The sequence below is a fragment of the Monopterus albus genome, unplaced genomic scaffold, assembly GCF_001952655.1.
Source record: "Monopterus albus unplaced genomic scaffold, M_albus_1.0 scaffold118.1, whole genome shotgun sequence".
NCBI lineage: Eukaryota > Metazoa > Chordata > Actinopteri > Synbranchiformes > Synbranchidae > Monopterus > Monopterus albus.
In genome coordinates, this window is record NW_018127998.1 from 115377 (window position 1) to 132518 (window position 17142).

Sequence of the window (17142 nt, forward strand, 5' to 3'; positions counted from 1 at the left end):
GATGATACACGTGATGACAAGAGTGCAGCCCAGTGTCGTGTGCAGATGCAGGTGTTTCAGCAGCTGGAATTACAGGTATACAGTTGATTAATTTTCTTGGTTATAACCAAGATTTAAAAGAAAAAGAAAAAATATATATAGATATATATTTCAAATCAAATGGGAAAAGAGACAACACATCTTCTGTTCTTTAACAGCTGTGTACTTTTACAAACATAACCATTGCTTGGTATAGTCATGTACTGAGTTCTGTTTTTTAGAAGCACTGAAAAGAAAAGGAGGAGTTCTTTAAAACTTTGACAGTGAATAGCTAAATATTTGCAGTGGTGGTGTGTTTTCACACCCGGCCTGGAAACAGAAGTGATGTCTTCAGATAATCACGCTTCTCAGGATACCAGAAAGAACTCAGTCTGCGAATTCAACAGCTCTTAACTTCTATTTTCATCCTCTCATCTAACACAGTTAAAAAAGGACAAAGAACGGCTGCAAGCTATGATGGCTCATCTCAAGTCATCTGAACCCAAACCCGCAGCTCAGCCTGTACGTACCTGCCATGACTGAGTCCTTCAATTACAATAAACATTGTTTTGCTTGTAGTTAAATTGTTCTGTTGACTTAACTACTTTGTTTGTTCAGGTAAATCTGGTGTCTAATGTAGCCTTTTCTCAGTCACCGTTGCCCAAAGGCCCTCCCCCAATGAGCCTGTCTCAGACCGCCACAACACCATCCACCCCGCTGACGCCACTCTCCGAATCCCCTTCAGTCCTCACTCCCAATAGTATGTTCACTGGAACCCCTGTACGCAGGCGCTATAGCCGCTCTGTGAGCCAAGGTAATGAGATCATGTGCTATAACTTACTCAATAGACGGTTTTTAATTGTTGGCTTGAGCTGAAATGTGCTTCTGCTTAAGATGCACATAATTACATAGGGACATGGAGGAGGGTTTATATTCTCATTTGTAGTTTTTTAATTTTATTTTTTGTACATTAGTTCCATAATTGGAAATGTTTTGTTGCTTGTGGGGTTCATGTATTAAATCTTGCTTATTAATGTCTTTCTACAGACATAATCGATAACAAGGAGTTCTACTTGAGCACAGAAGTTAGACCTCCGTTTACATATGCCTCCCTCATAAGACAGGTAATGTGGACTTTACTCATTTCACACAGACACTAGATATTGAAATGTTGTTGGAAATATGTTTCACATTTTTGGCCTTCCGAGGAGAAATGAAGCAGATCCACATCGTTGATTCTCTTCATCTCTTTCAGGCAATATTTGAATCACCTCGCAATCAGCTGACACTAAATGAAATCTATAACTGGTTCACAAGGAACTTTGCATATTTCAGGCGCAATGCAGCTACTTGGAAGGTACTGACTCAGTCCACACTTAAATCTCATAGAAATCAATATGTGAAACAGGAAACATACCAAAAGCATGGCTGTGTTTATACTTAGCTTATAATGTAACTAGATAAATGCCAGTTCTTTACTTCAGGTGTGGTGTACCATGTCTGAATGTAGGTGTCCAAATTTTACTCCTTTATTCTTCTAGAATGCAGTCAGACATAATCTCAGCCTCCACAAATGCTTTGTCCGTTTGGAGAATGTGAAGGGAGCCGTGTGGACGGTAGATGAGATAGAATTCCACAGAAGAAGGCCCCAGAAGGCTGCTGCTGGGAATGGGTATGTGTACCTTGGACATGAAGCCAGAACCCTGTGTGTTTTAACATATTACTACAAGGACCAAAAAGGGCATCTGACCAGCATTTGATCAATTTTGAACATCACTGTCTTGAATAAAGGCCAAGTGCATGTCACTCAGCTGGAACCACCGCTGGTACAGAAATGGAGGTGAAGTCTGCAGCCGATCCAATTTAGTGAAACTGTTTCGCAAACAAAAATGGGCTGTTGCCGTTTGCGTGTGCCCGCAAGCCAAACTAACACAACTGTGACTACTCCCCTTGACAAACCTCTAGCAGCGCTTCATCGGTTCATGTGATGGTTTTATTTATCTATTTATTTATTTCAGTTTGTCATGTCTTGCAGTTATGACTCATTTCATTAAACAAACAGACCAGTTATCACATTGTGTGTTTTGGCAGTCGGTTATATTTGCTATGTCTGTCAAATTTCCCATTGTAGTGCAACCCATATGCAGTTTTCAGTGATAACAATGGGAGATATACAGCTTGAGTTTTGCAATTTGTGTGAATCAGCCCCTCATGTCAAAGTTAAATAAAGGTTAACAAAAAAAAAAAAAAGCTCATCTCCAGCTGAGTTTTTAATGTTTGTAGCTGAGTAGTTACCAGCGCATGATACATGTCAGTTCATATAGAAGACATGGAAAACAGTATTCTGGTATAGCGTACACATAGTCCTAGTATTTTTTAGTATGATAAGTAAAATGGTAAGATCAGAGTCTTATTTCCTAAAAGAATAACCCTGTTTGGCAGCCGGGCCGACATGGACATGCATGACGGAGATTGTTCCTGTTTTGACATAGCATGTTGTACTTTTAATGTTTAAAAAGAAAAGGCTTTCAGGATGAGGGTGAACCGATAACACTGCGCTCTCTCAGACGACTCTGACGTTGTTCCAGTGTTAGCTGGAGATGCTAATGTTGCATGGATTATTGTGCTGTTTATACCAATCAAAATCTTTCTCCTGGTATAATACCTGTCCCAAAATAGGATACATGTCTGATGAGCTTTAAATGCTGAAACTACATCTTCTTGAACTTGCTGCTGTATTTGTATACTAACAGATCTCTGCTGAAGAACTCTCAGAACCAGAGCCTAGCTGGGTCAACTCCTCAGGTAAGACATGTTTGATGTTTCAAGATCTCTAGCTGCTAGTATTATAAATTGATAAACTGTGTGTATTGTGAGGCTGCTGCAGTAGGCAGACAAAGGTCAGCGTGGTAGTGATATGTTGGATAAGCCTAGTCAGAAAATTGTTGCAGCTACATCTGTTTTATGTTGATGTTGAATTATAAATGTAAAACCTTTTTCAGCGTGGCTGTTTGGACGGCACCAACTCTTTCTACAACCCAGCCTCAATGGGCAGCATCCCACTGCACTCCCTGCCCCATGTTCTCCAAGAGCAGATGAATGGAGCTCTTGCTAATGGATACCAAAGTGACAGCAGTGCAACACAGTCCCCTCCACAGGCCTAGTAAGCATCAGCTCCAGAGCTCTGTTCCTGACCTCAGCTGTGGTTTAATGGATGTGATCACAAATACTGACGACATGTTGTATTTTTTCCTGAATCTTTATCGAACCAGCATTAAAGAGGAGCAGGAGGATGAGGAGATAAGTGAAAATTATCCCTGTGAATCTCCAGAGAGCACAGACGAGCACAGCCACAGCCCAGAGATGAACCCAGATGAAGACACTGGCAGCCCAGAGAAGCCCAACCTTCATCTCGATCGTGTGCCTTCTCTCTGACTGTGAGGTCCACCAGTGCAAGACTGCCTCACTCACAGCCTGTGTGACTTTGTATTACAAAAACAACAGCTTCATCTACATAACCAAACACTCTGTCCTTGGAGATTTTGTTTGTGGTAACACTTTTAAAAATCATATACCTAAGCACTATTTAACTGCAGCATGACTCATGATGATTTGACGCATGAGTTATTGCAGGATGTATCCTGGATTCCTGTTGCTCGCCATTAACAAATGGCCAGGTCACTATATCCCCTTTCAGACATGATACCTTGGCATTTGCGGGCTACATGTAGCCTTTTAACAGTTACGTTTTCAGACGAAATTCCTGGCAAGGCTTTGTTCGCACAGAGCAGGACCTAACTGGGTACAACCCCAACATTCACATGATACCCAACATCATGCGAGGCCGACACAGGTAAAAGTGCCGGTAACACTTTATTGTCTTCGCAACTTAGGGCTTTGTTCAGACTTGAAATAGAATAGAAGGCAAATTCCTGGCTAGGGGTGCCTGTCTGAAAGGGGCGGATGGCTTTTTGTGATTAATTCATACTTAGATTGAGCTCAGATGCAAACATTTACTTATTGCTGCATGACCCAAATGCATTTCGCCACATGAATGTATTATTATTGCATGTTTTATTGAGAAAAGAGATATGTAATATGGTAGCAAATACTGCACTAAAACCAAAATCATTTAGTGGGCACGGTTTGACAGATTAGAAAAGCAGGTGTGCTGCTGGCCTTCTAGTGCTTTCTTTGTAGTTGTTTTTTCTAGCTCGTAAGTGTGGAATAAATACAGCCGGGTCATGTAGTAACAAGCAAAAAAAAAAAAACATTTACATAAGATTGTGCTTAGAGAGAGTCTGGTAAAGTGTATGGGTGTGAAAGGAACGCTTGTGTGACTGGAATACAGCTACTCTGGGGACATATGAAGATGTGTGATGTAAATGTGAATTAACCTTCCTTAACTGATGATCTAGGAAGTATGAACTAATTACATCCAGCCTAGGTAGTTCATAATTAGTTCATGCTGACTAAAAATAATGTTATCTTACAATAATTCATGCATTATCATGAGCCATACTTTAGTAAAATATTACTTAAATATATGAGTTGTACTCTATTATAAAGTGTTACTGATTTTTAAAAAAAATATTTCAGGCTTTTATTTTATTGTTTTGTTCTAAATCTAGCTCTTATTTCTTCCTGTACAGTAGAGTGAGATCACAAAACACATTTGTGAAACTGTCTGTTCATGATCTTTGTTTTTATATATGTGTACACAGGAGGACCATGATAAGCAGAGAAGCCAAAGGAAAGGGAGCATTAATACTTAGCACTTCACAACGTTTCTCTCCTCTGTAGCTACCTGATGCTACTTTGGGGCCACACTACCTGATTGTATTTTAGTAGTCATATAAAAATTTGTAGAAGAAGTAAAGAAAAATGTTGCTTTAAAAATGAAAATGTTCACTGCCAATATGATCTGATATATTTGTATTTAGAATCAGTTGATCAACAGAATACATATCTTTACACCTTTTTCACCTGTTTCATGAACATTGTTGAAATTTTCTCTGAGCTTGCAAGAGTAGCTACTATAGATTTATGCATCTCTATGAATAATAAATTCCTCATGATAAATGTGAGTATTCTAAATGTAGTTGATCTCCCATTACGATTGCCTTGGTGGTGAGTATTTTTCATTGTTTCCCATGATACCATGACGAGGAGCAGTTGTTGACCTGCTAACATCACCACCTTTCTCGGTCAACCGTAATGACTCCTTAATAGAAGCTAATCGGAGTAAAGCAAATGGTCTGGGTCGCTAACTTTCCACTGTAGTATTGAGGTATGTCCGTTGTAAAATCTTATAAATTCAACCTGTGTGCTGTCAGCAGATGTGGTTTGCAAAACCACGAGATAATAAATAGTGAGATTGTTTAATGCATGTCCTGTCTATCATTACTTGTCAGATCAGGTGTTTGGTAAGCGGCTTCGGTTGACTTTCTATTAACATAATGTCATAATTGAATGAATCATCTGTTCATTATAGTTGTGAGCATGCTGTTCTTAATCAAGCATTGCTTTGCAGGTGTGTCTCGCTGCCTTTCTGTTCTCTCTGCACTATATGACCACACCTTCTAAGCTTCCTGTCAGTCAACAGGATTTTAAAGTCAGTGTGGGTGCTGAACCCACACTGACTTTTTATATCATCAGTAATGTTTGTGCCTCCAAATTCATTCCTGTATTACTTGTTTTATTCTGTCGAAAGGATCCATGTCCTTAAGCCAGTAAGAGCCGGTCCATCTAGAAAGATGATGGGCAAGTTGGTCATCTCAGAGTAAGAACTGGACAAACTGGACACCGATCCCTGTTCCCGTGATCCCTTGCGTAGCAGTGAATGGGAAGTATCCAGCTTCTTCATGTGTTCTAACAAGCTTAAGAACAGTATGATTCACACCAGCCTGGCACCGGAGGTATTGTGTAACTCCTCTAAGGTGGAACTGTTGATACAAGTAAATAGAAAAACCTGAAACTCTAATCATTAACGTCATTATAGTTCTGATGTTTATTTGTGGTTAGAGGTGCATGTTCAAAGGGTATATTTTCAGACGAAGTTATTGAAACTTCTTTGGATCTATTTTTTTTTTGTCAACATTGTTGTTTCCATGAGCTAATGGTGCTTTTAATAGATACATGAGAGAGTGAGCCATTGTTTTCTCACATACAAATACATCACAGTGTCCACTGAGGATGACTGGCAGGGAAAGGACTGCTGGAATTACACGCTAGTACTGGACTGTAACTTGTGCAGCTGTTGTCAGGATGCAGGAGAACACCAACATTATTCAAGCAGGTGACTGCTGCCACCTTTTGAAACAGAGTTGGTTGTTATAAGAAAAGCCTGAGTATGTGTGTCAGCTGCTTCATTTGTTGATGCAGCCACACTGCAACCAAAATACAGTCCTGTCAGGTTTGAAGGCAGGACAGGATTGCAGCGTGGGCATGGTTATGTATGTTGAGCTATGTGCTGATGTACTTTATGTTTCTGATATCTCACTGGAACGTGTGGCAGAGTAGGCCAAATGCCATGAACATGCCAAGTAGCGACCACTGGAAACAGCATGTCATGACAAAAAGGTCAACCGAGCTGACTGTTCTCAAGCTACAACTTTCCAAAGATAAAATTTTACTGTCTCACACAAAACTTAGATGTACCTTTCAAAAATGACCAGGGTTATTATAAGTGAAATAAAAAGAGCTGAAGCATGGTAACATTGTTTTTAAATTTTGGGTACATAATTTTTTAGCTTTTCTAGCAATTTAGCATTTATAGGCGGTATATAAACATTTAATGAACTTAGAAATGTCCTTGCTTATAGCAACATTACAGTGTGTAATAATCCATTCATCAAATGTTTTTATACTGCTTACAAATTCTAAATTGTAGGATTTAAATGTGTTGATGTTGTGGGGAAAAAAACACAACCAATATTCAAATAAAACTTTTAATATTTTTTTCTACATCGTTTCCACATTGAGTGCCAGTTAGTTTATTTATACTCACTACTCTGAAACCAGTGCGTACAGTAACTATTGCTACATTCATCTCATCTATCAAACTGTAACAATAAGAACAGTAGTAACATCAGCAGAGAACAATGTCTGAATGGCCCACAGGAATGCGAATGAGCATAAAAGTCTAAACTGAGTTAACCTGTTTTTTAATTAGTGGTTTTCCCATAATACTTAAACAGCTGGAGGATTCAAAATGAGAACTCAGTCATAACGCTGGCTTCGAACACCAACTTGTGTAATGCTGCTGTAATTTGAACCAGTTGCATTTCAGTGTTTAGATGATTTATCTGTTCCATTAAAACAGCTGATCTGGGTTCAGCCAAACATCTGAGCAAACTCCACCTGCTGATGAAGACCGCGAGATGCCGTTGAAAGCTCTGCAACAAGCTACTACATGGCTCTTAGGTGAAAATGTTTGTGTTCAAAAGTGAACTTGCACAATGTACTTCACTCGTTGGTGCTTTATTTCTGGCTTGATTACCATCATGCTCTAGGTATTGCTTGTTACTATGAAACAAACAAAAAGTGCAGAAGCTACGTTGTTTCTAGTTAATATCTTTATATAAACATCATTTATATATTTGATTTTGGCAACACCTTTTGGCAGTTGTTGCTGTGAACTACATTCATACTAGTCTTAAAAAGATGCTTCATATTCACAACTTGAAGCCCCAAAGTGTTCAATTAAAAATAAAGAAGAACATCATGAAATAAATAATGATTAGAATAAGTAAGTCAAATATAATATTGAAACTAAGAAAGGTCTATACTAGTGGTTCTGTGAGGCTGTACTTGCACGGTCACTGACAATTCATCCTGAACCAAATGTCATAGCAATTCTAACAGCTGCCAAGCCAATGCATTTCTGAAAAAGCCAGAAATGTCACCCTGCTGGTGGCACGAAGAGAAAAGTCAGAGGATGGCTTTGGGATTCAACCTCTGTGCATCATCCCTCTGTACAGAATTTCACAGTAATCCATCCAATAGTTGATCATATATAGTCTGGGCTGACTGACCAGCCAGACATGCCTCTGTGAGGCAATAAAATTGTAAAATAATTTGATAAATTATTACAAATAAAATCTTTTATTTTCTTGTACTGTATTTTAATGGCACTATATTTTAACACATGGAGTTTCAGCTTGTCTCAGCCGACTCAACAACTACTAGGCAACTACTAGCTAGTGGTTGAGGAATCTCTGAGCAATATCTTAAGAAACACAACACCAAAGAAACTGAATTAACAGGTTAGCTGCTACTCTTAACACTGACTTTTCACTTGATGCTGACAGGCAAATTAAGCTACAGTAGGTACCATTTGTAGCCTCGCTGAGCTAAATATAAGGAGGTTAGTTTCTGTGCTTCTTTACAGCAGCTGTTAGTCGTTTCAGAATGACTTTGTCACTGCTGTAGCTGCAGCTGTTGCAGGAGGAATGACCGGAGGGCTGAGGAGGTGGTGTCACTGGGAGAAATGCTGTTATGGAATAAAAAGACTTTTTGAAATAAAACCAATTCTCCAAAGTAAAAGAAATAAAACACAGCTGTGAAAATAATAGAGATGAAAAAGCTTTTAATAATGATGGCGTTTAATAATTTGTCAAATTATTTCAGAATATATTGGTTTATCTTGGTGAGCTTTATGATTACTTAGCTACTTCATAAAGCCTTTGTATTCATTTAATACTGAGCACTTTGGGGTTCCATAACAACAAACCCTTTCTTGCAGTTCTTGGGTCTGAGAAGCTTATGGTGCTATCTTTTACTGACAAAAGGCGCCTTCCTGCTGCTCTCTGAGGTAAACCTTGCACTTTTCAGACTAATTCATGAAGCACCAAACACCAGTATAAACATTAGCAAAATTCTGCGTCACTCCTCTCACATCGCCAGGGTAACAGAAATGACTGTAAGGCACTTAAATCAATGAAAAAGATAGTCACCATGATACTGGTTTAGATGAATTCATAAGGTGATCACTTTGCCGAGACCTGACGCTGCTCTACACAGGCACAGCTTCAACCATTGCATAGTTTAACAAAATGGGGGCTGTGCTGTAGCAGGGCTGTCGACGTATGGCAGGTAGTCATTAACAAAGGCCTGTTTATGAAATGTGCTACAATATACAACAACCATACACCGGAAGGAATCTACAGTCTCATACAATATTCTGTATACATTTGAAAAGCCAAGAACAATAGTTAGTTTATGCTTAGTAAAAAAAAAAGAAGAAAAAAAGGCGAACAAACCACGTTTCAGTGTTTCAACAACTTCATGCATTTCATACAAAATCCCAATGCAATTTCCTTATACTCCTTGGTATTATAAATGTTCACATGATGAAGAAAAAAAACATCCTGAATGTGAAATATTACCACAGTGAAAAAAACAAAATAACAATAATTTAGAAAATGGGCTGACAATTATAAAAACTTGCATCGACATGTCTGAAGTATTACAATGTTCTGAGTGTGCAGCTTTACCAGTTGTTAGTCTGATCACTACAGAGAAAAATACAATACAAACTAAAGTGATTCATCTTTTGTACATCAATCACATATTAAAGATCTGTAGAATGTAACAATGTTCAGATTTATCCAGTGAAATCAGCTACTTGTGCGCATGTCAGAGCCACCACAGCTTTATTGACCTGCACTCAGATTCTACTGGCTTTGGACTTTGCATTAAAAAAGTCTTTGATATTTGTTGATAATTTTTGTTGTTGTTTTGTTTAAGTATTGTAGTGGTCTTGGCAATGAGGAATGTATTATTCATATTTCTGCTGGATCAATCAGCACTAGGTGGTTATAGGATGCATGCATGGCTAAACCTGACCTTTCTGTCTTGTTACTGAATTGTTGTGCTGCCTATTATGGCAGTGAATACAAGACCGAGATGAGCCATTATCAGTGTTGATTTCATTATAATATGCTTAGTATCTCAGGCTCTTGCTATAAATGAACTTTTAGGGGAATGTGTACATAAAGTCCTGTGTACATAGATACATAAATAAGATCAGATCTACAAATGATCAGTATTTCAAGGAAGAAATTTCAACTGGAAGACCGACAAATACTCAGCTATAACAGCCAAAACATGTGCATAGCAATACAACATTGATGTATAGACATCTTAATAAGGCATTGGCACATTCAAGTTTATTCTAAGACACAAGGAGTGTAAAGCACTACAGTAATAAATAGATTTTTTTTCTTCTATTATTGCTAGTGATTCAAAAAGAAGTGTTCATCGCACCACAGAATATCTACACATCTGACCATGATTTATAACTTCCCTAGATTCTTTGGAATTAATAGAAATAAACATAATCTAATCTCCATCCAAAGATAAATGCATATTTATTTAAATATAAAAACTTCTATTTGTGTAACTCATTGTCATCATAGTACTGATTAAAGCAAACACACTGTAAAATCAGTCCTTGAAATCAAAGCTGAGGGCATGAAAGGACAAAGGTATCGCAAAAAGAGCTAACATAAATATGAATGGAGACTTCTACACATGTAAACACAGGTGGGGGAGGAAAAAAACCACAAGAAACAAATGACGGGAAGTGGAGAAAGCCTGTCCAGCAGCTGAGAGTGAGTTAGCTGCTGACAGGAACGCTTGCAGCTGAGTGGAGGGGTTGGAGATGAGGGTGAGGCGACTTCCAGCAGAGGGTGCTAACAGTCCTGCTCATTCTCATCCATGCTTACACTGCTCTTTCGGCTGCTTTCCTTTGAGGTGTCTGGGGAGACAGAGGAGAGCAAAGGGTCCCCCCCTCTCACTGGTGATAAGGTGTCTTCCATGAGGATGTCGTTGAGTTTGGAGCCCGGTTTGCTATGAATGCCGTAGTGGCCCTCTGGGTAGTTGGAGTGGCCTTCGTTTAGCTCCAGGCTGCCGGGCGGTTCAGGAGTGCAGGCGGGGTTGTGTTGGTGAAGGGGGTGAAGTGCGTAGAGGTCCCGGTGACAGTCCTCCAGAGCAGGTTCCTGCTTGATGTTCCGGGTCCCAAGTTCAACAGAGCAGAGAGCTGAGGATGCGATGGCCAGGCCGTGAGCCTGGGCCTGCATTTCTAACTCCTGCAAACCACAGAGAGAGACATTCAGTTAGTGTCTGGCATAATGTCTATACTAATCGCAATCCACATATTTTTTGTCAGGATGAATTGAGTTTCAGATAACTGTGCTGTTTCACTTGCTCAACGAATGGTCAACATGTTAAACCAGGGGCGTCTTCAGTAAAATGGCTAGTGGAAATGGCAAGTGATGTTTTTATGACTGTGTGCTGGTGATCGCCGTGGTCGGAGGGATTGTGTTGTTGGGTTGTCTGTCCATCTGTTCATACTATTCTTGTGAACGTAATGTCTCAGGTACAACTTAAGGGAATTTCTTCAAATTTGGCACATGTCCACTTGAACCTAAAAATGAGCTAATTAGATCTCGGTGGTCAAAGATCAAGGTCACCGACCTCATTTCTGTGCTCTACCCATGAATTTGGTGGAGGCATACAACTGCGAAGAGGTCATTCTGTTTTCTTTAATTATAAAAAAGCCACCCGACTCTGACTGACTGAGCCTTTTGCGCAACATTTCCCACTTGTAAAAACTCAGGTTTACTGTTTCCACTGATACTGAAATGTGCTGCTCTAATGAATTACTACAAAAGTGATCAATCAATTGATGTCTGCTCAGCTGAACCACACAGATGCCGATGTCTCATCTTGTGGTCAGTCTGTTACAGGATGAAGCCGGCTTCCTCCTAAAAACACGGCCTTTGCTGATTGAATTTGTGCCTCTGCCCATTTTCCATTAAGCTTGATATGTATATTTAATAAAATTTGAATCATTTCTACTGAGGCAGGGTTCAAAATCCTCCAACCCTCCACTGACAATCTATGGTAAAACAGTAACCATGCATATGGTGTGGTTATGATGCAACTCTCGGAGCCTGTGGTACAACTTCCAATCACTAGGCTTTATGAAAATGTGTTTACCTGTATCCTCAACATCAGATGTCGGTTGGCGTGCTCAAGCTTCTTCTGACGATTCTCCAGCTCCTTGGCCCTGTGCTGCTCCCGCTGTAGCTTCCTGATGTAGTCCACTGATGCCTTCAGGATGGTGCCTTTGTTCCAGCGCATGTCTCTGAAAATCATAAAGGAGTAATTATTCTCACATCCTACAGTTTTGATGTCAGACCTTCAGCAAGCAGCGATGTCATCAGAAAAATCTGATTACAGAATCTCATCAGACTTGGGCTGTTACAATAGACCAGTCACCGTCATTTAAAACTGTTTAGTTTTTTGCAGTGGTGCTGCATCAGGAATATCCTCTATTTCTGTATGTAATTGTGAAAGACTGGATGTGTGTATGTAGATGAGAGTGTGGGTGAAGCACCCAGCTGGGGTCTAGCAAAACAACCATTAACATTCTGAGTGAGCTGAAACATTTCTTTACATGCCATCTAAATGTAAGAGCTGGGGGACAAAACCCACATAAATCAAGCAGCTAAGGTCATATGTTAAAGCCTTTTTCATACAAAATCCACTGCTCAGTGTTTCCTCGATTGGTTCCTGTAGATGGACAGGAACAAAAAAAAAAGACAGTGACTTGATCGGGCTCACTCTTCACTACCTCATAGCAGCTGCAGCTGAACTTTAGACTTTTTGCACATGAGTATGGATTCACTCCCTCATTTCTTTTATTTTTATTGTGTAAAGGAGGGATCTCTTCACAGCCAGTGTGAACAGGAAGAACAACACATTTGGGCATGTGAGTACTGTTTTATGAGTATTATATTGAAGCTGCTGTAATAATCTCTTCCACCACAACCCCCCCCCCTTTTTTTTTTATCCACCTGGATTTTTTTAATTACCAAATGTTGAGTCTTATTGTCAAGGTATGCTACCAATTATCTTTCTGAAATCTGTCTTGAATAAGAAATAAAGTTTTAATAAATAGAGAGTGAAGCAGGTAACTTACGGATCACTGGATTTTGGAATTAAAGTTCCCAATTCCTTAATGCGATCATTAATGTTAAACCGTCGCCTTCTCTCAACTACAGAGCAAAAACAAAAGAGTAATTAATTTCCTGCTTAACCCGACAACATAGATAGATAGACAGATAGATAAACACAAATAATCCAATCTCACTCAAATTATGGTTGTCCTTCTTCTGCCTTTCCTTTGCCATAGCTCTTACTTCAGCTTCTGAAAAACACATTTTGATCCATCACTAAAGTTACAGTGCAGTACAATTATAAATTAGCTAAGCTAATTAACCAAACATACCCACAGGGAACCCTTCAGGCCTTTGATAGTTGTCATATTTGCCACAGGATCCAGACTTATCCAGCATATGCATGATGGCCGGGGATTGTGAAACTGTGATAAATAATGTTTTCAGTATCAGAATGTACACAGTAGACACAAATGCACAAAAACACACGCTAGTCATGTACAGTCAACATTCCCACAAAGGAGGTTACAAGAAGTGGACTGATTATAAGACATTATGGTCTGCACAAAGGCCTGGAGAGTAGAACGATGTTGGAGCCTTTGCGTTTTCTGTGCAGTCAAGATGCTGAATGGGTATTATGGTTCATTTTAAGAGCTCAGCTCATGGATGTGAATTGTGGTTATTTAAGTTTTAAGTTTCTCCCTTGGTGAGACAGATTGTGCTGCTTACTGGAGTATTCCGTTTTAATGTTGGGCAGGTTGGCTGGGCAGGAGTTGCTGACGGGCAGACCTTGCTGAGGCATACCCTGATTACCATACATGTCCATGAGGCTAGCGGGCACGGGGATCTGAGGAGGGCACAGCAAAGACATTAAACACAAAGGTGTTACTCCTCCTGGTAGCACAATGGAGCTAGCTCTAACATGAGCCACTTAGCTCACTAGGGTAATGCACTAGATATGGGTTTTTCTTAAGTATCCTAGTTTGCTGTGCTGTTTTTATTCCCAGAAAACACCAAATCAAATGTGGTGACCTTTAAAAAAGTGAAGTATTTGTGAAGATTCACTATTAAGGAGGAAATAACACACACACACACATACCGTGTGAGCCATCTGAAGTCCTGGGTCCATCATGCCGAGGATATCATCACTGTAACTAGACTCCAGACTAATAATGTCATCAATGACATCATCCATCTAAAATAAGATGACACACAGGGCAAAGGACAAGCAGATAAGTGTGATTAAATAAGTGAAAGATCACAAAAACACACATTAAGAGAGTTACTGTGAGAAACTGTGATAAGCTTGTGAGCAGACAGTCACCTCTTTCTCGCAGTTAGAGTTCAGGGTCAGTAAGGCCATAGGGCTGTTGGGGGCGCTGTTGCCCGGCCCTGGCGGCATGCCCCCGTGGTCAGAGGACTGGCTGGGGCAGGGCAAGCTCAACACCTGAGAGCCGAGCTTTCCCAGGTACCGCTTCACCTGCTGCTGCTGGGAGCGCTGGATGTGGTACTTGGTTGGGTTCTCCAAGTGAGTCTGGACCTGTTGACGGGAGAGAGGGGGGTTAGAAGTCAGTAGAAAAGAGACAACATAAGAGATGTGTATTATTGGCAGGAAAGGTGCCTGGGAAACAAAAGCTAATGGGATTTGTTGATGGTTACAGGCAGCTCTTTAGAAATGTGCACTTTGGTCACAGTGGCAGATAAACTGTCACAGAGAGGAGGAAGTGCAGCTGCATCATTCTCATCCCGTTTTATGGTTTTTGAATAGGAGCTGTTACAAAGCAGTTTCTTAATTAGATTTAAAAAAAAAAAAACAGCCCTATATATACCTCAAAGGCTTGCCTGCCCCCTAGTATTACACACTACCAACTTAAAAATTTAAATAATCCTGACACTGATTTCAAATCCCACAATGCATAATGAAGTTTTCTTTTGAGAAACTGGCAAAGAGTCTCAGAAGTAAACATTTTCTACGTTTTCTCCTCAGCTTGAATCCTCTGCTTTTTACATTCAGAGCCCACAAATCTTAAGTGCGAAAAATTACACACGCAGCCATCACTGTGCTCACTGGTTATGGCTAAATTTGACTTCTGTGGATCATTAATCCTCACACAGCATTAATGAGCCAGAAAAGCTACTGCAGGGAAATAAACAAACTTCAGAGACAGTGTTTATCAAGGCTGTAACACATTTAAATGGAGCAAAGCTCCTGTGTTCCAGCTCACATTGGAGAGTCTATATTTAAAACTTTCCCAATCTAATGGCTGAATTTTTTAGAATTTATAAAATAAAGACACTGTACATAGTTCATCACAAAATGTAAACTGTGTAGAATCCATGGTGATTCAGGTCGTGTTTTTTTTTTTCATGGATAGTTGTATTTCAAAAAGATACCTCTTCTCCAAAAAAGACAGTTAATTTTAAACATACCTCATAAGGTTGATATCCAAGCATCTCAAGCATCATTTACAGTAAACGCAACCATCCGATTTAAAAACTAAAATACGTTTTTGCTGTGTTAACTTCTATCTAAACTAAATCGAGCTGTCGCCGCTTCTTTTTTGGCTGAACCAGAAGACTAACACTGTGACTATGAGAACAGACACATCCAGCTCATCTTTTAAAAGGCAAGAAAAGTCATTCGTTATGCATGGCAAGAAATCTCTGTAAAGTACAGTGAGCCTTTTCAGTTTTGTTTTGCTTTATGTAAAATCATAAATTGTTCCTTTATGGTGTATCACTTGATGTCAGGATCTGGCACTAACAGTTAGCGCCTTTGTTTTGCACCTCCTTTACTGAAACATGCCTGGGGCTGTTACTCTGGCCCATCCACTTTTTTAACCCTGTGGATGCTTTTGGTGTGCACAAACCATAAAGTCTGTCACATCCTTGTTTGTCTGCACTCCTCATGTCTCTAAAGGACATTTGCATTTGGCAACAACAAGTGTACTGCACCTCAAAGCCAAAAAAATAACAAATTTGGTTGCTTTATTTGTTGCGTTGATGTTTTTGCTCTGCCTGCACCCAGATGATTTGGGTTTAGGCTCCAGGTGAACTCTTCACTGCCACTGCCTCTATGAAAACTCCTTCAGTCTGTGCACCATCCTTGGATATAAAACAAATTAACGATATTAAATTAAATAACCCCAACTTCAAATTGCAGCATATCAGAAGAAAAGGACACTGACTTCTACTACTGAGCATTAATACTCAATGTATGTGGAGTTTGGAATCATGCAGTGAAACATTTGAATGTTATTACCATATAAAAATGATTTTCTCAGTGAACTGTACACTGGAGACCTGGCCACACCTGTCATGTCTCTGCTTGGACTTTTTTTATGAACTACACACTCAGTGGCACCTTTACCAGTTATACATGTGCAATCTAATGCAGCACAGGTTTCGATGTTACAGTGATGCAGTTGTATGTTTCAGCATAGTCACTGGTGGTGTTGTACTGGACTGCACTGTATTCAGAGCTGTATGTCATATTCTGTCATGTCTGTAAATAGGGAGGACAAAAAAAGGAAACGCCTGTCAATACAGTGTGGCCCAGTAGAACACCACCTTTATCATTGTTGTATTGGACTGCATTAGATTAAACAGGTGAACCTAATAAAGTAATGCACAGTGTAGATTAAAACCATCAGGTCAGGTTCTGAAACTCTTTCATGTGCTTGGACATAAAATCGTTGTTCTGCCGGGGGATGCTCATGTGAGGAGCATCATCACACACTGTATCCTGCAGGTGTGACTGAGTTCACCCTGGGCTGTAAACTGTCATTACAGGGTTGTGAAGCCGACGCTGAAGGGGGCATATTTACAGCTCATCAATGACTCGTTAAGAACGAATGGGATTCATTAGTGTTAGTCATTAAAAGCATCCTTGAGCCTTTACTTTGTTCTCATTATGGTGTTTAGCAACTGTGTAATATCATCACTGCCGTTGGCCCCTAGCTCTAATAAATCTCTTGTATGTATTTTTACAGTGTCCTTTTAAAATATCCATTTAAATTACTCTCTCATATTGTATCTGTGTTTCAGGTCTCTACATTTCTTCTTTCATAGAGAAGCATTTTGTGATATCTGCTGTAGTAAGACACTAAATAAATAACTGATCAATTATTTGATTCACAAAATGCAAAATGTTAAA

General features: G+C 39.6%; 2 protein-coding genes across 6 annotated transcripts in view; one reads left to right on the plus strand and one right to left on the minus strand.

The window, feature by feature from the left end:
* The window catches only part of LOC109966775 (forkhead box protein P1-B-like), a 15172-nt gene extending 9764 nt beyond the window's left edge, over positions 1 to 5408 (plus strand). For 2 of the 3 annotated variants that reach the window (XM_020611905.1, XM_020611906.1), the window contains exons 8-16: positions 1 to 75; positions 463 to 540; positions 637 to 832; positions 1066 to 1142; positions 1274 to 1375; positions 1560 to 1690; positions 2772 to 2823; positions 3021 to 3181; positions 3291 to 4289. The exon at positions 1 to 75 is cut by the window's left edge and continues 61 nt beyond it. In XM_020611905.1, the coding sequence (XP_020467561.1) occupies positions 1 to 75; positions 463 to 540; positions 637 to 832; positions 1066 to 1142; positions 1274 to 1375; positions 1560 to 1690; positions 2772 to 2823; positions 3021 to 3181; positions 3291 to 3453 (1035 nt within the window). In that variant the 3' untranslated portion in view covers positions 3454 to 4289. Of the gene's footprint in view, positions 76 to 462; positions 541 to 636; positions 833 to 1065; positions 1143 to 1273; positions 1376 to 1559; positions 1691 to 2771; positions 2824 to 3020; positions 3182 to 3290; positions 4290 to 4742 lie in introns of those variants that run through there. The other variant, XM_020611907.1, reaches the window with a different exon arrangement.
* A 1590-nt stretch (positions 5409 to 6998) lies between these two features.
* The window catches only part of LOC109966771 (microphthalmia-associated transcription factor-like), a 26636-nt gene continuing 16492 nt past the window's right edge, over positions 6999 to 17142 (minus strand). For all 3 annotated transcript variants that reach the window (XM_020611899.1, XM_020611898.1, XM_020611901.1), the window contains exons 3-10: positions 14311 to 14526; positions 14086 to 14181; positions 13716 to 13833; positions 13319 to 13411; positions 13181 to 13237; positions 13010 to 13085; positions 12025 to 12172; positions 6999 to 11111 (exon numbers count right to left, since the gene is read on the minus strand). In XM_020611899.1, the coding sequence (XP_020467555.1) occupies positions 10716 to 11111; positions 12025 to 12172; positions 13010 to 13085; positions 13181 to 13237; positions 13319 to 13411; positions 13716 to 13833; positions 14086 to 14181; positions 14311 to 14526 (1200 nt within the window). In that variant the 3' untranslated portion in view covers positions 6999 to 10715. The remainder of the gene's footprint in view (positions 11112 to 12024; positions 12173 to 13009; positions 13086 to 13180; positions 13238 to 13318; positions 13412 to 13715; positions 13834 to 14085; positions 14182 to 14310; positions 14527 to 17142) is intronic.